Below are 21983 nucleotides of genomic sequence, written 5' to 3' on the forward strand. Positions count from 1 at the left end.
GCTACCTTGGATCATCAAATTATCTTAGTTATGAACGCTCAACTTCAAATCCCGTAATACAAAACTTGTATAAGACAGTCTTAATTAACGGAGTTATACTTTTTAATCAAATAGTTACTCAATGGCGGGTTCATAACACAATTCCGAAAACTGCTACTTTGTATACATTTTTCTAGACGAGGTGAAAATCCCTCGAATATTCTTCTGATAGAGGGTTCATTCAATAAAGAATAAACATCTTACTACACTTACATTTACAAGTTACAACTATCAGTTTTCGTCAATTAATGCCAAATTTACAAACATAGTAAGTTTTGGATAGAACCCTACTCATCATCATCATCATCATCATCAAAATCCATCACTATTCTGTGCTTCCTTCTCTTTAAAGAACTCTCTGGTGATACACTAAACGCTTGTTCATCATCACCTGAATCTTCCAATTCACTATATTTAAGCACATTTTGGACACTATCAACATCATCATCCTGCCTAAAACCCCTCTTATACAATCTGGTGTCAGGAGTAGCATCAATTTCCTGACTGTTGCTCGGACTACCACGATTTGAAGCACCATTTACTGATTCAAACAACTCGTCATTCTTCTGCTGATTACCTCCCTCGCCCAAATCGCCTGACTTGGCAGCTTCATGTGCTGAACTTCTATGAGGGGTGTTAAGCTTTTGAACATCAACATTTACATCCATAGCTTCCCTAATTTCATTCCTAATAAGATAAATTTGTATCATTAAATAACTACAAACAATTATCTGGATAAGTAAAATATGGCTCGTTCTGTATCACTGAAAGTTTTCAATTTTTGGTTTTGAAAGTCATGATTTGATTGAATCATGAACTCAAAATTAGTCATACTTGTAGTAATCATGTTGATTTTGAAAACTGACAACAAAACTACTTTTAGTGGTTTTCATATTTTGGTTTTGTAAAAAGCAGAAAACTGGAAACAAAAAACAATACCGAATGGGGCCAAAAATAACTACCAACCAGAAGAACCCTACAGCATTTTGACCAAATACAAGGTCACGTCAACATTTTCCAAAATGTGTGTGTGTGGGGGGGGGGGGGGGGGTGAATGGCTGCTATTAGTGCTGCTTGATTTATTGATTTATGACCCTTCAAATTTCAAACTCTCTAAATTTATGATTCAAACATCTTTTTGTAAATCCTTACCTTTCAGCCAAAGTTTGAGCAATTTGATTGCTAGAATCTTCTCCAGCATTATCCTCCTGATTAGTTGAAGCATCTACACACTTGTCTTCTGGCTCTGTCCGAACTCTTTTCACTTTCCTACATTCAAAGATTTATTACAGAGGTTAAGGAAACAAAGTAACACATAGCTCTTCAAGGAAAGGGGGGAGAGAGTGAACTAAAACTCCTACTTTAAAATGGAGCCAAGTGGTAGTTCATCATCTGAATTAGACCCTGGTGATTGATCATCATGCTTTGAACTGCCCAACTCCTTGTCAGATGAAGCATCCAACTTGTTTTTGCTCCTGAAAAAAAATGATTCATGGTTCATGAGTCAACTTAAAATAAAAGGTCTGCATGCTGAAAAAGATTTTAGAGAATAGAGAATCTTGTTAAATTCGTCTTTATAAATATTTTCAACACATCAACTTTTTATAATTTTTTCTTTTACATAATTAAAGATATTAATGATAAAAAAATGTGCATTGGCAAACATGACTACGGAAGTGTGTCAACTAAATAAGAACGGAGGAAGTAGGTGATAAGATGAAGAATCCATTAGACCTGTTGCACTTGAAAATCTTGTCCGGAACTGTGGATCAAAGGATGAAATGCACAAGTACGGCCCTATTAAGTCTAGAAAAAATAGAGTACCCTAAAACTAATTAACAGATGAGTCAAAACCAGTTTATACAAGTTTAAAGGGGTAAGAAAACAGGATATGTGGAGGTCATCACGAAGCAAGCATACCACTAACAATCTGCTATTTCTGCTTACACTAACAACCTCTGTTTTTTTGTTATTCTCACTTTCCATTTAAGGTTGTTTATTTTGTTCTACTCACTTTCACTTTATAACATTTTTTGCAAACTCCTCCTATCTTATGGTTTAAGCTATAAGCATGAGACAGAACTGGAAAGAATAAGGACAGCCGACAGCACGATGCAGCAATGATTACCTTTTCCTAACCGCTGACAGAGTTAGGTTGTCTGAATCATCATCCCCGTCCGTAGAAGCCTCGTCCATCTTTTCCTTGTTTACTTCACTTTTCATTCGGGAAGTGCGCAGACCAAGTTTCTTGAGTTTACGGGAGACTTGAGCAGCCGTCACTACTCCATCTGGGTCGAGTTCTTTTGCAATCATATGGCTGCACCTCTTATGATCTTTGAATCTGTACAAAACACACCAAAACTAAGAACTACACAGATTTCAAAGTTTTATTCTTCTTTTCTTTTGGATAAAACAAAGATTTCAGAGTTGAATTTCCAAGAACAGAATGTAATACAAATACACTTGTTCAGTTCAGAATACAATATGTTTATTTATTTTAGAAGCACTCACTGTTCAAATAAACTTCTAATTTTCAGTTCCTGCTTTTCATCCATGGCACGAACCCTCTTCCTGGCTTGCCTGAGAAGATCCCCAACAAGTAACTTGAGTCAGAAACATTCTAATTGCATTTTAAGCATATGGTCTTCGGTCATCACATTTTTCAGGTCAACTTAATAGAGTCTCAAGTTTCAATAAATATTTCCTTTGAAGAAAGTTATAGAAGTACCAGAAATGAGATAGAGTATACTTACGTTGGCCGCCCTAGATAAGAGGGTCCGTCTGCATGATTCAAGTCTTGAAGACTGATGTCGATTTCAGATCTACCCTCCTTATCTTGATCGTTATCATTAGATAAATGAGCCATGTTGCTGCTCCTTTTTGAAGGAAGTTGTAAACCAAGTTTTTTACATTTGCGGGATACTTGAGCTGGAGAGATATTTCCATCAGGATCAAGAGCTTCTGCAATGAGCTGATTACAGTTTAAGTTGTCCTTGTACCTGTAGAATACCATCAAAGTATAGTTGTCAGTACAAAATCCCCATCCCATTACAAGCCGGTTGGTAACGACACAGCTGAAATCTTATATATGAAGTATCACTACAAGGATCTCGTTAAACTTACAAGCCAAATCTTATATATTGTTGTCCTCACACCACAATGCACATTATCATCACTACAAGGATCTCGTTAAACTTACAAGCCAACAATAAAGCTTGTTTTTATGTGATGCATCATTTTGAATTAACAAGCTGTGCATCAATATTAAGCTACCCACTGATATATCAATTTTAATAGCATTGAAGTACAAAAACCAAATCTATTTTCTCGCGTAGTAGTTAGTGGAAGAGAATACAAATGAAACTCATCTATGTAATTATTAGGAGAAATGATCAATTTTAGCTATTTAGCTTGGCTAGCTGAGACAAAATCCAGTATCAAAGTATACGTACTTCTCATGAAGACCCCTTATCTCTTCCTCCAGCTTATCACTGAGCACCAGCCTTCTCTTCTTTTTTTTGACCCCTTGGGGATCATTGTCCAAAGTATCCTCTATTCTGCAATAAGATAAATACATTAAGGAAATTGCAAAGGACAAAATGAAGTAGGAGTGTAGGACAACTATCATTGAGGCAGTTCTAAAGAGTGTACATGATATTATCTTCACGACCATAGCTGTGAAAGTCCTCTCCTGCAGCTTCATCAGAATCTTCATCCCTATGTATGGAAAAAGTAAGTAAAAAAAGCAGGATTTCAAATGAACAATACGATGCATTGTGACTCGTCAGAAATCAAAACATCTTCTATCAATGTAATCTTCCAGGGGTTAGGAGGCAACAAGAAGTGCCTACTTGATTACTACTCCGTATGACAGATTTTTAAGCCTTGACAACATAGATTCCCGTAGAATTATAGAAACCTAACAACACTTGTTTTCATTTTTATTATCCTTCCATGTTTGAAAGGGACAGTAGATGCAATACCGAAACAACCTGGTGAAGATAGAACATTCAAGTTGGTATGTAAAATAGATATCTTACTTCTCGAGATGAGATTGGTTGGGGATGCTAACATCGTATTCATCATCTCCAAGTGCATCTGCTAAGCTCTTCTTATTAGTGTATTCCTTGCCTTGTGATGGACCAGTTTCATCAACATGACCCCAGTTCTTAACTTCTTTCTTCATTTCACCAACTTCACGTTGGATAGATTCAACATTGATGTAATGGCAATCTTTCCGTGTCTTCCAAAATAACAAATCCACGAAGAGAAGGGGTTGATCCCTCATTTTCCTCAGCATTCTCCTTACAAGACTAGTCAGAAACTCGACAATATTCTCACACTCTTTACGTGGGCTTGTCTTCTGCTCGTCTAGGATATCATAGAATATGGCAAGGCAGGACAGCTGTCAATTTAAAAATAAAAAAGAAAACTGGGATAAGATACCTTCCTACTGATACTGTCTATAATTGTTTCACAAAACAAATACTACCTATTTTTCGATTTTTTTTTTTTCATTTTGTACCTGATACAGCATGGGAGCAAGATCCAAATCATCTGAAATTCTCCTGAGCAAGCATAAAACGTAGTGGTTTGTAGCAGTAGAATTGCTCTTGTAAAACTTGAGTAACCAACAGAGGTTACTAATGATGGTACTAGTTGCCAATGAAAGTAGCAATGGTGTCATATTAAAATCAACTTCATTTGTTGCAGGAAGTTGTTCATCTGCAGAGGAATCACAATCATCTGCTCCCATGACGACAAAGTCGTCATTAATTTGATTAGATTCGTCATTATCACCCAGGGGTTCATGCATTTGATTTGATTCTCCATCACCTATTGGATCAAGAATTTGATCAGATTCTCCGTGGTCAGCCACTGGGAGACTGCCACCTGAGTTTTGCCTCTCATCGCTTGACAATTTAGTCTCATAAACTTGACTGTGGCCATTGATAGTTTCTTCTTTCTCGTCGCAGTCTCTCTGAGTTGACCTTTCTTTATCACAATTTCCAGTGTTAGGAGGAAGGTCATCATTACTAGAGGGCTGGATTCCATTCAGCCCAGTGGCATCATCTCCAACAGTTTTGTTTTCTGTATTTTTCTTATCCTTTTTTCTTCTCCTGGACTTTTTGGCAACCTATATCAATAGAAAAATCGTCAGAAGATATGTACAAAGAGAAACAACAAAGAAAAAGCTACAACAGAATGAAGATCAAGAGTAAATTATCCCCAAGAGGCATGAGATCTAAATTTTCTTGTAAAAGTGGCGGGAAGACAAAGGCATAAAGCTTTTTTATCTTTAAATGGTTTGAAACTAATCAAAGAAAAAGAAAAGATCAAGCAGAAAGGGGCTGGAAAGAGACTGGTAGTAGGATCAAGTGACGACATGCAAATCAACACCGTGAGAATAGCATGCCAGCAGTGCATTACATAGAGTAGCTTTATGTGACACTTTCATGCTCAAGTAAACCATCTTCCAGGTCCTTTCTATTACAAGAGCAATTTATGACTAATGGTGCTTATTGTGTTACACTAACATAGTATGCGAAAGAAAACGCATGATCTTTAGTGATCCTTGAACTCCAGGGTTCAGCAATGGAGACAATCAGACAAGTGACTATTAACTCCATCAAGCACATCATTATACTCTAATAACTATACATTTAAGGTTCCAAATCACAAGTCCTTTCTCATAAACAGGGAATCTGAACTCTATCGAGCACAAAGTAGTACATAGGGTCCTTGTGCAGATTAATTGTCGAACTTACGCATAAAAGGGAAGCAACTTGCAAAAGTTAAACATAAAGATGGAAGTAGGGCTTGTTGTAATTTATTACCCTTAATGCGCCATGTGCTTGCAGCTTCTCCATTAGCCTTATAACTACATGCATTATCTCCACTAAATCTGCAAGATCACTAACAAAAGATAGAACAACAGCAATTACAAACTATGTAAACCAAATATATAAAAAACACTAGTGTTTATAATGCACAACCACTACTTGCTAATTTGAACAAATTAAATATTGAGGGAAAAGGCTAGAAATGTTTTACTTTACAACCCCAAATTATGAATATAGATCCGTAAAGTGTGGATGGCTAAGTCAGCTTTCAGCTTAAGTAATATGGAAAGATAAGTTGTATGGATTGAAATTACGACTTGTAAGTTATGATCTCTAAAATGCCCCAGCCAGTTGAAGCCTATAAAAAATTAAAGTATTAAACCCAGTTGACGGTATGAAGGCAAAATGTAAACTCAGCTGTTTTCTAGGGAATTTGCTCAGCTCATATGCTTAACTTCTAGAAAGTCTAGACGGCATATAATGAACTCATAATTTCCACTCCGCTTGAATAAACACCATAAATGTTTCATAATTACATATTTATACCACATGTAGAGGGTTATCATTAGCAATGCAATTGAAAGATTAGCAACATGGCAAAATGGAACCCCAGTATGATGATCACTTTGTCTCAAAGAAATAACAAGAGTGGAAAGAAGAGATAAACCCAATTTTCTGCGTTTCAACAATTTGATCTTTGGCCAATCAGCCAACTCAGTAGAAGACTAGTTAAGTGTACAAATACTCTGATCTGCGTCCATAAAGCTACTTTTTCATCCTAGTGATAAACCACAGAAAGGTCCTATGAGGTCAAGATATATTCAGTGCTACCCTTAAACAGGGACAATATATTTCCTAAAGATTCCAACAGAAACATTTTATGAAGAGGATTGTATTGATGAACCAACAGTAGCAATGGATAAGTACTTGTGGTATAAATTAAAAAACACTTCCCGTGATCAACCTATGACTTCACCACTGGTTATAAAGGCTTCAAAGGTAAAATGACACAGAAGTTAATAGAAGTGAAAATTACCTTTTAGGTTGTTTATGAGCGTCAAATGATCGGACCATATTCAAAAGAAACTGGGTCAACCCTTGATCAGTTTGATCATAAAATAACTTGTAAAGTATAATACGAGCAGTTTGTGGTTCCCTGGATTTTTCAGGCATTGTCTTCAGCACCAAATCCAACATCTGGATCTGTTTAAACATTAACACAGGTGAGATTACATAGGAAACTATTCTTAATCTTTCGATAGATAGCTATGATAACAGATGACTTTATAGCATTTAGTTGTAAAAGACAACTTCTCTATACATCCCATAATAACATTAAAAAAAGTAGAAGCTTCGACAGACTAGTACTGAAAAAAGTCATGATATAGCAGTGTCGCACCTCCAAAGAATAAAACTAGGTCTTACACATCAAAAATCAAGACAAACAGTGCAGAAAATGAAAGCAATGAAGTACGATATTATGAAAATGATAAATAAATTACTGAAAGGCCGTGAAAAGGATTGGTGATGGAGGATGATGAATGAAAATGAGAATATAACGCTAACTGCATGCATTATTTCATGAGAAATTCCTCCAGCTATGTAAAGCGCATTATGGAGGAATCTTTTGAAGACCAAGGACCTGATTTAATTGATTAGAACAATAGATCACCCCAATACAATCTTTAATCTTCTTCTTCTGTTCACTCTGTATACATAAAACATACATCTCCCTAATCAAATACAATTAGCTTTTCAACAATCAACAGAGGCCACAAATTTAGTTCCAAAGCAAAATAAACTGCCACTTAACACATTGTAAATTCCACTCAAGTTATGTTGCAAACAGGAGGGGGAGAAAACTTATTTAACTTGGCTTACTCAAATTATGTTACTTGTAGAACAGAAATTTTCAAGGTAATTTGTTTCATCCACACATTTAAGTTCCTCCACAAACAAGCATTTCAGTATGTCTTCCACACAATTACGAAAGAAGTTTGTATATCATGTAAGAAAACCTCCTTTCTTCTCTTTCTGGATTTAAGCAATATGAGAAGATGATTGCAAAAACTTAGAAAATTACCATAGTTTTTATGAGGGATCCGCATATTGACAGAAATGCATTGTTCTTTGTTTCCTTCAGGCCTTCAAAAGCCAATTGCCACTTTGCTATTACCACTACAAACATTGAATCATTCATGGTTGCTGCAACGGGGCCACATATGTCACCTTTAAACCATGTGCTATCATCACCATCATCATCATCACTGACGGAAGAATTGTTGTTGACATCTGCATTTGACTATTAGAAGAAAAACAATTAATAGGTTAGGTAACGAAACTAAAAGATGATAATGAAAAATCAATTACACTGTATAACAATTTAGATTTCTAATTACAGTCTCAGGAGGTTTATTAATGAAACGTTGTATTTGCAAGCATGTAATGCACGGGAGTTTGAAGTATATGCTTTATGAGAATTGGACTACTCAAAATCGGTGTTTAACATGTTTTACAGAATTTGACTGAGTATGGGTTTGGACATCGTCAGATGAAGCATTAGATCATCCCTTGTACTCTCACACTTCATAGTGCTTCCTTTTTATTTTATGTGGAATATTTGAAAATAGGATAGCTACTAATGATGCTTAGCAGATATTAAGCAAAATATTTCAACCCTTGTAATATATGTACAAGGGAACTGACTTGAAGCAATGCCCACGAGAATGACCCTCCAAACATATCAAACAACATCAAGCACAACCAATAATTATCCAGAGCAACACACACTAATGACAGGTAACATTATAATCACTCAACCAAAACAGAGTGATTATACTTTGAGTAGTGACCTTTTTGAACAAGAACTTCAACATTTTACGGAACTGCCAAAGTAATGCAGCAAGTGATTGAGTAATACAAAAGGCATCGAATTTCTAATTAGCACTTACGATCAGAGAAATAAATACACCTGGGTGTTTGAAGTCTTTATACATACTCTGTAACTTAACTCACCTTTGTCAACTGGGAAATGTGATGCTGAAAACATGTAACAAACTGGGCAAGGTGAAAAAACATCAGCACATCATTGGTCTGTATCGCATGATGCTCCTTCTCAATATCATGGGCAATGGATTGCATCAGAACTGATGAGTATGACCAATCAATTCATTGGTCAGATACACAAAAAAAAAAGTTTAAAAAAAAAGGGGGCTTAATCATGAGAATATAAATGATTTTCATTAGTCAGTACCATTGTAACCCCCAGTTAGAAACTGTTTTAGAAATTCATGTAAGCTCTCCAAAATGCTTCGTTTTGTGGTGGGTAGTCGAGCATAATCTTTCACGATCCTTTTTGATGGACCGCGGTGGAGTTTCTCTGGTTTTAGCAGTTTATTGTCACAAGACGCAGAACTAGGCCTCCCCTTGCACATTGTTTTAGAACCATCCTGTTTGCAGAAAGAGGTCTCCATTAGCAGTTACTTAAAATCAATACACTAAGAACATCAATTTAATGGATGGGTCTTACCAAGGTAAGTCTTGTAAAGGTTCCACTGAACTTTGAGTGCCGACTAGCATGCAGTCTGGTAAGTTTTCTCTTTGATGTTTCCTCTTCCATGATACATTTGAGACTTTCAAGACAAGGTTTGGCTTCTCCATCCACCTAAGAAACTCAAATAAAGAACAATGAGTTATGGTGCAACACTAGAAAAAGAATACCGTGAATAACTTATGTGAAAATCTTGAGTTGCAGATAAAACTCCCTAGAACCAACGGTATAATACGTAAGAAGCAGTATGAGTCTGTAACTAGGCATTTCACACACAAAAATAAGCTGCATGACCAATGTTAAAAAAAAATCTACTTCAGATCACACAGAAAAAATGAGTCACACAATTTAATTTCTAACTAACAATCAAACTTGTAGCTAAAACACTTTCCATAAGCCCTAAGAAGAGACAAGAAGCAAACCTTTGATTTCTCCTGGCATATTTTAGCAATCAATTCAGCATCCTGGCCTGTAATTACGTGGTGATATATTTCTAACAAGAGCAAGTTATCATGCCGAAGATATCGACAAGAACCACCAACATGCTGAGTTATAATTATAATCAAGTCCATAACATTTTCTCTGAACAACCGGTCAAGAAAGTCATCTCGTAAGGATAAATATAAACTTGCAGAACCCGACGCCTTTTGATGTGCTGATATGTCTTGCACAGCTAGAATATTCCGGAATAAAGTCAGAACCAGTTGGACCAGCTTCCAGTCATCTTCTGAAAATGTCTTACTGTTCAGCACAGAAACAAAAATAAGACAACGGCAAATAACACAGAAACTAAATGAAAGATGCATAACAGAGATAAACTAATCATTACATATCATTGAGTTTATATGTTAATGATTCAAACAACAATAATCCGCAATGAATCCCAACAAAATCGAGTTTAGGAAGGCTTAAATATACCTAACAAGCCCTATCTAATCTAACTTTACATATGTCTCCAGCAGGCACACGGAAGACATACATTTCAACAGATTGATAGAAGCAAGTCAGCAAAATAAAGGTTAGCAAATAAGCCTGCAAATTTTAGTCAATATGATCACTCTAGACCTCAATGCTACAAATAAAAATCAATGTTCATGAAAATCAGCCAACTGGTAGAAGCCTATATGATCAAACTAACCACTACATAATGATATCAAGTACAGTAATAAGCATAAAGAAAACACACTTCTCTACCCTTCAAAGTTTGGAATAAATCTCCTATGTTTTGATGTAACAATGAAATTAAACCTAGGCCACGCAACGAAGGAGGAAGATAGTCAATACACTTACGAGCTCGTTAAAATTAATCACATAATGCGCATAACATAATTTCGTATAAGGGGTTCAAGAAATTTCATGTCTAGAGCACTCAATTTCTGCATACCATTCTAAATTTTCAAGTGGCTTCTCCAATAACGAGACGATAACAGCAACCACATCACTGATAGTGATAGCAAATTTAATACCCCAAAGGTATTCAAGCTGTTCATTGAAATCCTTTGAAGCAGCCTCCAAAGGCATAGTAAGAAACACCAGTACCTTCACTGCAAACGCAAAATTGACCATCATTGACCTTAATTTATCACTTGATCACTGCAATTACAAAACTTTACCCAACTGAGATAAACCATATACCTGCATTTAACGTCAAATTGCGATCATCTTGGCAATGCTCAATAATGGGTATCAAATTCTTCGATACAATGTCCCATTTACACACTTGTTTGAACACATCCCGAGTTGATGGGTCGTCACGCCGCAAAAACCTCAACAAATCCTTCAAATTATCTGCGAACAAAACAAAATCACATCAATGCAATGAATCATAAAATCACAAAATCAGCTCCAACAAAATAAAAATTAAAAATTAGGGTTTGTTCACTGAACATTTCTTTACCTAAACAGTACTCATCTTTGGAGTAATAATTAGCTCCCTCTGTCTCCTCGATTGAACCGAGACCGCTACAGATTATAGACAAACCTTCTGTGTTCATTGTTAAATAATTTTCCGACCTCTGCAAATTAGGGTTTTCCGAATGAGGCAAAATCACTACTGTATTAAAGTTTACTTCGGGGAGAATTGGGTCGATATTGTTGAATTGGGAGTAAGCAGGTCATCAAAAAGGATCAGAAATTGCGAAGAAGAAGATAGATTGAAGGGAAAAGGGTGGGGAAGATGAAAATGGGGATTGCAAATTGCAAAGGGTTTCAACTTTCAAGTTGTTTAGGGGTTGTGTTGGCGGGAAGTGTTCTTCAATACTCCCGCGCTTTGGCTCACTTTTCATTTTCCAAAGTTTTGGGGCACTAAAATGGCTGAATTTTCATTTTCCAAATTGAGGTTAAGGTCTTTTCCTCCTTAATTAAGGTCTCGGGTTTGAGTTTGGGTATGGAAAAAAAATCTAAACTGGGAGCGATGTTGTCCATCGAGATACCCATGTAAACTCCCGCTGGAAATTAGTCCATTCGCCGAAGGTGACGACCGACGGGAACTCCTCGTAGTAGAAACAAAAAAACTAAAATGATTTGTCCATATGCGTCCGCAAAACTTTTGCTAGTAATTCGGAATAAATGTACAGAGTAATAGTTTGTCCATTCTTTATGAACGTTCGGAATTGGAATTGTCTTTATTTATAATAATGATCTTAATAGATCAGTTACTCTCGTGCATTAACAAGCTACGTAACCAATGAAGTCTTGACATAGTAATCAAAACACTAGCTACACGCGTGAATTTTCTATACTCCGCCCCACCCATTCCAATACCATCTAATTTGTCTGTTTACCTGATATCTTGGTTGAAAAGTAAGTATTCCACGAGAGAACTATTTTACTACCTAACTTTTTAAAGCATGTATGTGAGTCAAAATACTACATATCGCATAAAGCACCCTTCATTTTGAAAAACCTTTTGACATTTTCAAGAGGTTATTGGGCATGAGGAGCTCATGACATAGATAACAATATTTCATTCGTTTCTTTTTAGTCGTAACACTTAATTTTTACTCGTGTTAAGATCTTGAATAATTAATACTCTCTCCGTCCCTTAATATTGTATCGGTTTGACCGGTGCGGAGTTTAAGACATTTGAATTGACTTATTAATTTAATGGGTGTTAGTTAATAGTGGGGTGATTTTTTAATATAGTTAGTAGAAAATGCATAAGGGTAGGGAGTGGCGAGTTGAGGGTGTGAATTTTTTAAATGATTTTTTGTAGGAAGGTTGGGTGAAAAATAATATAATATTGGTACAACTTTTTATTTATTAGAAGCGGTGCAAGTATTAAGGGACTACCTGAAAAAGAAAGCGGTGCGAGTATTAAGGGACAGAAGGAGTATATTTAATTACCGATAAGTACAAATAGAAAAACAAATTTTCGTAAAATATACATTTTAAGACGACACAAAATCTCACGAAAATATGTTTTTTCTAAAGTATAGATCATAAAAAAAATAAACAAAGTAAATTATGTGAATAGTGTAAAACACAAAGTGTTACAACTATTTTAAATCGGAGGAAGTATAATCAACTACTTGATCTAGCTAGTAGTCTAATACAATCAATTAACAACCAAGGCTACTAATGATATCTTGGTATCCTGATTAAGATTGAAGATTTGTATACGATATTCAAGTTAAACATTAATACCTGGCCAAACTAGAAAATTCAGATCATAACATACCAAACCATACCATACCAAAAATATCAAACTTGATCAGTGTACAAAATAGAGACTATCAAGATTGTTGGTCGCCTAATTTTTTTACTTTTTAGAATCACGTGACAATGACAACATACACACGTGTCCAAAATTTTGATTTAAAAAAAAAATGAAAAAGAAAGGGAGTGCCCATTTTAGTCTTACCCACTTAATTAAAAAATCCTTGTCATCATCATCAAGATCACACTCTTTTGTTCGATACAATCGATGCACAAAATCTCCATATCTAACATTTCTGCACTCAAACTGCATTCATAATCACCAACAATCAACCAACCAGACAATCACTTTCTCTCTCATACTCTTCAATGGCGGCGTCTTCTCAAGCAATCCTCCATGGCTCATCCTCCGTCCACCACACCATCCTTTCTCATTCCTCTTCTCCCAAATCTGAATCTCTCAGCTCCTTCAAACTCCTACCTAACAAGCTCCGCCACCACCACCGGAATACTCTTAGTCACGGTGTTTCCCGCCGTAGCGTCGCTCATATCTCCGCCGCCAGGAGGTCTGCTCACCTTGAGCTTCTGCCTGTGTCCCCTGACGATGATACCCAGGTCACCCCTTTTCCCCCCTTTTTTTGGTTTTGAAATGTAGGATAAATTTGGAATTTTTTGTTTAGTTTGAACAGTTAGTTATAGTTGTTGTTGCCTTTACAATGGTTCATTTTGCTTAATTCAGCATTTCTCACTTAGATTGTATAATTGACTTTACTGCGTAATCTATAGTTTTCTCAGATATAGGAGAAGTTGTTTTAGTTTATGATTTGGGTGTAATTTAGAGATATTTCTCTGCATTTTTCTTTTATTCTGGAGATTTTTGTTTTTGTTTTTGTTTTTGTTTTTGTGTGGGGGTTTTAAAATGTAGGAAAGCTTTGGACTTTTTTGTTTGATTCCAAATGTTTGAACAGTTAGTTAAAGTTGTTGCCTTTACTATTGTTCAATTTGCTTAATTCAGCATTTCTCACTTGGATTTGTATTATTGACTTTACCGCTTAATCTATAGTTTTCTCATATATAAGAATTTGTTCTAGTTTATGACTTGGGTGTAATTTAGAGATACTATTCTGGAATTTGCCTAAAAATCTTGTAGTGGTAGTCTTGGAGTAATGGTTAACATAGATTAACATGTTGGTAATGGTTAAATGTTAGATTTAGACAATTTTTAGTGCTAATCTATGTTCCTCCGAACTCTTTATTACACCTAAAGACTCAAGTATCCATGTCATATGCTCGACAATCCGATTGTTCGATATGGGCATGGCACTTAGACACTTCATTTTGGACCAAAATCTTGCACAAACATGTATTCTATTAGGCAATTCTAGTCGAGTCCAAGTAACATTGGTGCTATATTGTCTTGAATTCTTGATCTAGATGTCTTGTTTCTAAACATTATGGTTTTCTAAGTTGTGGAATTAGTCTAATTGGTTAATATCCACTTGAGCCTTCAGGTAGAGGAGCAATTTGAATACCTAAGTGGAACCCATCTTCTTGGGGAAGCAGCCAACGGGGGTTGGTCTAAGCCAATTGTTGGTCGCAAAACAAAGATTGTTTGTACCATTGGTCCGTCAACTGATACTCGTGAAATGATATTGAAGCTTGCTGAAGCTGGGATGAATGTAGCTCGATTAAATATGTCCCATGGAGACCATACATCTCATAAGAAAGTCATTGACTTGGTCAAAGAATATAATGCTCAATCCAAGGACAATGTTATTGCCATCATGCTGGATACGAAGGTGAGTGTAGCTTCACGCATATCAGCAAGTTACTAAATTTTTTGTTTTTTTAATTTATTTTTGTTCTTACTGCTGGCTAAATTCACCCTTTCTTTTGGACTCAGTTTTAGCTGAACAGGTTACAAATCTTTTATTATACTTTTATTTTGTGAATTGCAATACAATTGATACACTACATGCTTATCTCCTGTATAATCTACGTGTCAAGGAAATTTGATATTGTACTGCACGCTGCCTGAGTGCCTGGTGTTTGTATTTGTATGAAAGGTGAGAATCCTTTGACAGTTGTCACTATCTTAATCTGAAAGGTTGGGAAGACTGCACAACCTGTTTAGTTCATAAATGAGTATTTGTATTCACCCGTTTGTTTTAGGAAAAAGTAATACTGAAATGTTTCAGCATAAAAGCACTTTGTGTGTGTATGTGCAATTTGTTGTGTTGCGTTATTTCAGCTAATGCCAACCCTTGACGTTTTAGTAAATTGAAAATTTCAACTCTTGCCGTTAATTTGATATTCACTAATATCTTTTAGTCAAACAGGTTTGAGTTTGTGTCATATCCATGCTTGAAAACTTAACATAAATCTAAGTAGATGAGTTAGCTGTTTTGACCTGTTTAAAAAAAATGGCTTTATCAAACTAAACACAAGCCTAGTTATTCCAAGTCCAGTTTGTGTTATGTTGACATGCTAGGTAACTTTGGCGAGCTTTATCTGGCGGCCTTCTGTTTGGCCAATATCTCAGAACTGATATTCACATCTAAGGGCTGCTGCAATGTAAACCCAACCCCTCTTCTTTGGCCTAGTTTAGCCGATGGGTTTTCCTAGAGATAGGCATTGAAGGAATCTTTGTCTGCCTGCTTTTGAAAATTAAGTATGAGTTTTGTAGGAATGCACTCCAGATTTGAAAAAAGTTTGGATTACTAGAGTATCTGTTGATAAACGCTTCATATCCGTCTATATTAAGGTCAAAACATGTTTCATTATAGCTACATGGTGATTTTCTATAATACCTGTACAATTCGTATATAGTTTAATAAACCTACATGGGAGACTGGATTTATACGTTTTCCATCATCATTATGCTGATGCTTGCTTTATTACTTCCAGGGACCTGAGGTCAGGAGTGGTGATTTACCACAGCCAATCAACTTGGAAAGTGGTCAAGAATTCACTTTCACAATCAAAAGAGGAGTTGGTACAGCAGACTGTGTCAGTGTCAATTATGATGATTTTGTGAATGATGTTGAAGATGGTGATATGCTCCTTGTTGATGGTATGCTCTCACTTAAAGTCCTGTCTTAGTTGTTAGCTATGCTCCCAGAAACTTCAAAAATGTCTGAGGGACCATGTGCAAGTATGATTCAAGTCTTATTTACTTCTAGTTGTTATGTATGCTCCCAGAAAATAGTATGAATAGATCATCTGGTCTTCTACTCTTATTTTGAAGACTATATCTATACCTTTTGTCTCTCGTGGCTGATAAACAGCCTTATCCGGTATTTTGCTAGTTAAACTTCATCGGTGTATGTCTGACATATACATGTGTAATTATTATTGTATTCAATGACATTTACATGTTATGTTTTTTATTCTTATGTTTCTGGATATATTTAAACGAATTAACCATTCTTAATTACTCTATAATGTTGGTTAGGTGGTATGATGTCTTTTTTGGTGAAGTCGAAGACTGAAGATTCTGTGAAGTGTGAAGTTGTTGATGGTGGAGAGCTTAAATCTAGGCGACACCTCAATGTCAGGGGAAAAAGTGCTACATTGCCATCTATTACTGGTTGGTGACATGAATTCCAATTCTATGCTTCTATATGGACTGTTTCTTCCCTACTTTTTACGAATACTATGCGCTTATATCGTAGCACTGTATTTTTTTTAGTGAAGTAACTTTCACGTGTGCGTGCTGCAGAAAAGGACTGGGATGACATCAAGTTCGGGGTAGACAACGGAGTTGACTTTTATGCTGTCTCTTTTGTCAAAGATGCAGCTGTTGTTCATGAATTGAAGAACTATCTAAAAAGTAAATGCACAGGCTCAGCATAACTGCTAAAATAATGTTTCAAGTAAGTGGATATATTACTTTAGTTTCAAAGCTAAATATTTTACTGTTTGGTACCCAGGTTGTGGTGCTGATATCCACGTCATTGTCAAAATTGAGAGTGCAGACTCCATTCCGAATTTGCATTCAATTATTACTGCAGCTGATGGGGTAAGCAATCATTACTTAGTAATTTTCTGGAAAAATAACAAAAGTTCTTCAAGATGTATAAGACTGTACTTTCTAACAAACATATAGTGTAGCCGTGAAGGTTATGATATCTCAGTGTAAAATCACTTTCTTCAAACTGTGTCTTAAAAACGGCTAACTAAGTATTCTTCATTAGTATCCAATGCGAGGCAGCAAGCTACAGTAATGTACATCTGACTCCCCTATCTGTCCAATGTAGGAGCCTCTTTAGTGACATTGGAGCAATGTCAATGTTGACGAGAATAATGACCAATCAAATGCCAAAGCATTAGTTTCGGATACCTGAATTCATTAGCCTAACCTGTTAACTCTTCAATAGATCATCAAGATAAATTAATGCACAATTTCGGTTTGGGTGTTCTCAGTAATGCATTAAATTATAGTTGGATAGTAATGGGAAACATTATTGTGAAGATTATTGGTGCGATTATGGGAAAAAAGTAAGAATTGTGCATAGAAATAGTGGTTGGTGGAGGATGGACACTAGTTACTAGACATTATGTATTGAATAGTTGTTTGTGCTGCTATATAATGCTAGATAACCTTACAAATATCTGCATTTTTGTTATAGGCTATGGTTGCAAGAGGAGATCTAGGTGCAGAGCTGCCTATTGAGGAAGTTCCTCTTCTACAGGTAGTTTTTTGTGCATTTAGTTTCCGTAATTCTCCTTTCCAGCTGGAATAAATTCTAACTATTCTGTGTTTGATAAATGCAGGAAGAGATAATAAGGTTGTGCCGCAGCATGGGAAAAACTGTGATTGTAGCAACAAACATGCTAGAAAGTATGATTGTCCACCCAACACCAACACGAGCTGAGGTGTCTGATATTGCTATTGCCGTCAGAGAGGGTGCTGATTCTGTTATGCTTTCTGGGGAAACTGCTCACGGGAAGTAAGTCTTTTTTGTCTTTGACACCTTTCTTCTGAATGATTGCAATAAACCTTTTAACTTTCAGAAGCTGTAACTGAAACGCCACTAATGGAAATGACTTACATGTAGACCTGTCAAACGGGTCGGTCGGGTTATAAAAAAAATACTTTCGAGTTCGGGTTAATTCGGGTCAGTTACTTTCGGGTTCGGGTTTACAAATGCTTGTTCAAGACCCATAACTTTCGGGTTTGGGTCGACCCCACGGGTTGAGAGATTTTAAAATACGTATTGTATTTTAATTAATTTGTGTAATAAATATACAAAATATGCGCACAAATTAACAAAAAAATTTACACAAGTTTACGTTTAGTCAAATTCAACCATAAAATGGTGTATAATTCAAATTAAAATCATATTACACCAAACAAAAGTAACAACGTTTTTATTATGATTAAAATTGCTCATTATCTCATTTATTACTATAAATATAACGATTTTCAATCAGTTGGGTCAAAAAGGGGTTCGGTCCGGTTTTGATCCATTACTTTTCGGGTTGTTCGGCTTCGGATAAAATCGGGTTATGGGTCACAAAATCTTGTTAAGACCCAGTATTTTCGGGTCGGGGCAATTTTTGACAGGTCTACTTACAGTCTTACATGCCCTAGAGCTACTTGTAAATGATTGGTGTTAATGAGAACTTCACTGCATCTTACTGTTCTGCAGATTCCCCCTCAAAGCTGTTAAGGTTATGCACACCGTTTCATTGAGAACTGAAGCAACTTTGGTTGGTACTATTCCTGGTGCTCAAACGTCGCACAGTCTTGGTCGAGTCTTCAAGGTTATTTTCTTTTCTGCATTAAGTCGATGCACTTTCATTCACTTGTGTTTTTATGAACTGTCTTGATTATATTTTTAAGTGCAGAATTTGATTATCTGACATGGTATGTGCAGAACCACATGAGTGAAATGTTTGCGTTCCATGCTACCATGATGTCTAATACTCTCGGCACCTCGATTGTAGTCTTCACCAGAACTGGTTTTATGGCCATCTTGCTGAGCCATTATCGGCCTTCTGGAACTATATTTGCATTCACAAATGAGTAAGTGTCCTGTTCTTCAATAAGAATATCTGAATATATTCACAGGTTACGTATATTGCAGAAGGTGAGTTTTAGGTGAAATATGACTTTTCATAGTTCACCAGCAGATGCATGGAATACATCGATCAAAATTTACCTGAAATATAATATCTTTGGTCGAGAAACACTTTGTTATACTACCGAATCTTCGAATACCGATTGCTTTCAATAATCCATATGTGATGAATTTACGGATGTCCTGTGGTTGTAAAGCAGAGTATCTCATATTGCATGAGTTTAATGTATAAATTAAGTATATAATTGTGTTTTATCTTTGAACTTTTTACAGTAAGAGAGTACAACAAAGGCTTGCACTGTACCAAGGTGTATGTCCCCTACATATGAAGTTCTCCGATGATGCTGAGGAGACATTTTCAAAGGCTTTAACTCTTCTGCAAGTAAGTCTACTCTTGCCACTCTCCGGATATTGATGGTAAATGGTCAACATCATATGTTATGAATATCGTGTTGTGTAAATTAGGGAGATGCAAAGTGTCTGTCAAACTTCCAACACCGTTTCCACCCTATAACCTCTCAACATCCCGTTTTTGGTGGTCCAAAATAATACTCCGTCCCTACGTATTAGCGCACTTTTTGTAATAGTCTGTCCCAAAATGTAAGGCTACTTGCATAATTTAGTACCCCGTGCCGTTGATTCAGAAATACCTTGTTGCATGGTGGAAATATAAAAGACTTGCATAGAGATTAGAGAAGGATAGCTACTGACTTTCAACTGAATTATGTCCCACAATAAAGTGCGGCCTATTGGTTAGAGAGGGATTAATACGTATTGAGTTTGACGATCACGTCGAGTTGTATGGAAAAGAACCCCATGAAATGGCCGGTCTATTTGTCCTAGAGTATATTTTGATTGGAAACTAGAAGAGAATGGGTGAAACACAAGCAACCTCATTACTTGAAAAGAACCATCACCCATCTTCTGAGTACATATCGTATACTCCCTCAGTCCCTATTTGTTTGCCGCATATCCTATTTTAGTCTGTCCCTTAAATATTGTCCCATTTCCTTATATAGTAATAGGTCTACCATTTACCCCACTTGCATACACTCGCAAAAGTGAAAAAGACAAAGATACCCTCATCTCCTTGCAAAACTTTAGCACAAGCCTTGATTAAAAAAACACATTTTGCCTATGCGACTAACAAATAGGGACGGAGGGAGTAATCAATAGAAGTATTTTTCTCCTTCCTTCAAAGGATAAAGATCAGCAACTCACCTGCATATTATGGTTGGGTAGGTCTCCTAGGAGACCGCCTCACACATAAAACTGCTGACGTCACCATTAATTTTTTAATTATACTATAATAAAATGTAACTATTTAATTAGAAAGTATAACTATTTGACTGATTACAATTAATAGAATGTGTTTAATTTGATTAGAAAGTACAACTGTTTGTAAGAAGTCGGTCTTATACATAAAACCACCTCATATAAGTTTTTGTATTATGGTTTTGACGTATTCCCTACAAGTAAAAACTGCCAAAATATACACATTTACTAATACAAAAACCATCTTTTTGCAGAAGCAGGGAATGGTGAAGGAAGGGGATGAAATTGCTATTGTTCAAAGTGGAAAGCAGCCTATATGGCGATCACCATCAACTCACAATATTCAAGTGAGGAAAGTTTAGATATTTAGAAAAGGAGAACGCGTAATGCTATCATGCTTCCTATCTTCCTATCTATGAGTTTGAAGGGCGGAAAATGAAGGAATCTATGGAGTTCTAGAGCGCGTTCATTTCTATGGCACAACTTTGTGATGCATAAATGGTGATAAATGTTCGTGTTGTACTTGTTGTGATCAGATTCCTCCACTAAATCCGTGATGAGCGTTGTAGTGTTTGTGATATTTGCACGGTAGGCTTTATCGTAGGTAGGGCTTAGTGTTAGTTTTGACTCAGTGTTATGGGGTAGTCAACTTAGTGTTTTCTTGGCCGAGTTTTTTGGCCATACTTCGAACGGAATTCTTTTACTATCTATGAAATCAGGAAACAAGTATTTGCATAATAACACTTTGTTTACTGTTGCTGGTAATAGATGAAACTAGTTTTTACCCCGTGCGATGCACGAGTTTCTTAATTTAAAAATTCGGGTACATCATATATGTCATATAAAGTAGGATACGCAAATTTTGAAAAAATAAAATATGATACATTTGGAGTATAATGAAATTAAATTTAGAATGTGAAATAAATAAAAGTGTTTTTGAAATAAAATGAATATCTAAGTAATTAAGGAGGAGAATTGGAAAGTATGAATATAAATGACGATTTAACAAAAAATAAAAAATAATATAAAAGATATGACACGCGGCATCATTACATGCAAACATTGTGTTTTAAAATATTAGAATAGATTTGCTCTGAAATTATCGCATAATCAGATTTCCGAGCAAATATTAGAAAATGTGCTAAATGGGCCTAAAAGGACTACAGATTATAGAACTATGTTTACACAAATACTTTAAATTGTGACCGAATTGTCAAGAGCTTGTTCAGTGTTACTGTCAGTTTTCAGTTTTTGGTTTTTCAATTGTAAAAGTCATACTTCCTCCATTTTTTTTTTTATTATTGCACCGTTTTCCTTTTTCGGAAGTTGCATATTAATTGCACCATTTCCTTTTTTAGTAAGTTTACCCACATGAAATGACATTTTTATGGTGGTGGGGACCAAACCCCACTTGTTCTTTACATCAAAACTTGTACTTAATCACATGGGTATTTTTGTAAATCTCTCACCTTTTACCTCCTTTCTTAATTATTTTGACCAATGTAGATGGTGCAATAATAAAAAAAAATGGAG

The 21983-nt window shown here is 35.9% G+C and overlaps 2 protein-coding genes across 2 annotated transcripts; one reads left to right on the plus strand and one right to left on the minus strand.

Annotated features, from left to right (window-relative positions):
• Positions 1–114: 114 nt before the first annotated feature.
• Positions 115–11722, minus strand: LOC110779756 (uncharacterized). Its single transcript, XM_021984238.2, has 20 exons — positions 11330–11722; positions 11068–11220; positions 10817–10976; positions 9855–10173; positions 9412–9546; positions 9136–9331; positions 8898–9028; positions 7966–8184; positions 6919–7085; positions 5877–5955; positions 4565–5176; positions 4080–4444; positions 3691–3756; positions 3492–3596; positions 2793–3038; positions 2551–2619; positions 2168–2380; positions 1401–1514; positions 1192–1308; positions 115–726 (listed from the first exon to the last, which is right to left on the minus strand). Exons 1-20 carry the CDS (start codon positions 11424–11426, stop codon positions 327–329), a joined length of 3963 nt encoding a protein of 1320 aa, XP_021839930.1. The 5' UTR covers positions 11427–11722; the 3' UTR covers positions 115–326.
• A 1561-nt stretch (positions 11723–13283) lies between these two features.
• Positions 13284–21191, plus strand: LOC110779762 (pyruvate kinase isozyme G, chloroplastic). The gene is made up of 12 exons (XM_021984246.2): positions 13284–13704; positions 14601–14888; positions 15997–16162; positions 16544–16678; positions 16811–16921; positions 17022–17110; positions 17721–17783; positions 17866–18041; positions 18744–18858; positions 18972–19120; positions 19449–19557; positions 20705–21191. The coding sequence occupies exons 1-12, from the start codon at positions 13459–13461 to the stop codon at positions 20810–20812; spliced, it is 1755 nt and encodes a 584-aa protein (XP_021839938.1). The 5' UTR covers positions 13284–13458; the 3' UTR covers positions 20813–21191.
• Positions 21192–21983: the final 792 nt, after the last annotated feature.

This window comes from Spinacia oleracea, chromosome 3 (assembly GCF_020520425.1).
Source record: "Spinacia oleracea cultivar Varoflay chromosome 3, BTI_SOV_V1, whole genome shotgun sequence".
Classification (NCBI taxonomy): Eukaryota; Viridiplantae; Streptophyta; class Magnoliopsida; order Caryophyllales; family Amaranthaceae; genus Spinacia; species Spinacia oleracea.

Bases quoted from the DNA above. Each gene is read 5' to 3' on its own strand.
- LOC110779756 (XM_021984238.2), bottom strand. From the start codon at position 11,426: ATGAACACAGAAGGTTTGTCTATAATCTGTAGCGGTCTCGGTTCAATC. The intron at 3,597-3,690 runs GTACACTCTTTA...ATCTTATTGCAG, and splicing joins GGTCGTGAAGATAATATCAT to AATAGAGGATACTTTGGACA. The intron at 727-1,191 runs GTAAGGATTTAC...TTATCTTATTAG, and splicing joins GCTCAAACTTTGGCTGAAAG to GAATGAAATTAGGGAAGCTA.
- LOC110779762 (XM_021984246.2), top strand. From the start codon at position 13,459: ATGGCGGCGTCTTCTCAAGCAATCCTCCATGGCTCATCCTCCGTCCAC. The intron at 14,889-15,996 runs GTGAGTGTAGCT...TATTACTTCCAG, and splicing joins CCATCATGCTGGATACGAAG to GGACCTGAGGTCAGGAGTGG. The intron at 18,042-18,743 runs GTAAGTCTTTTT...ACTGTTCTGCAG, and splicing joins GGGGAAACTGCTCACGGGAA to ATTCCCCCTCAAAGCTGTTA.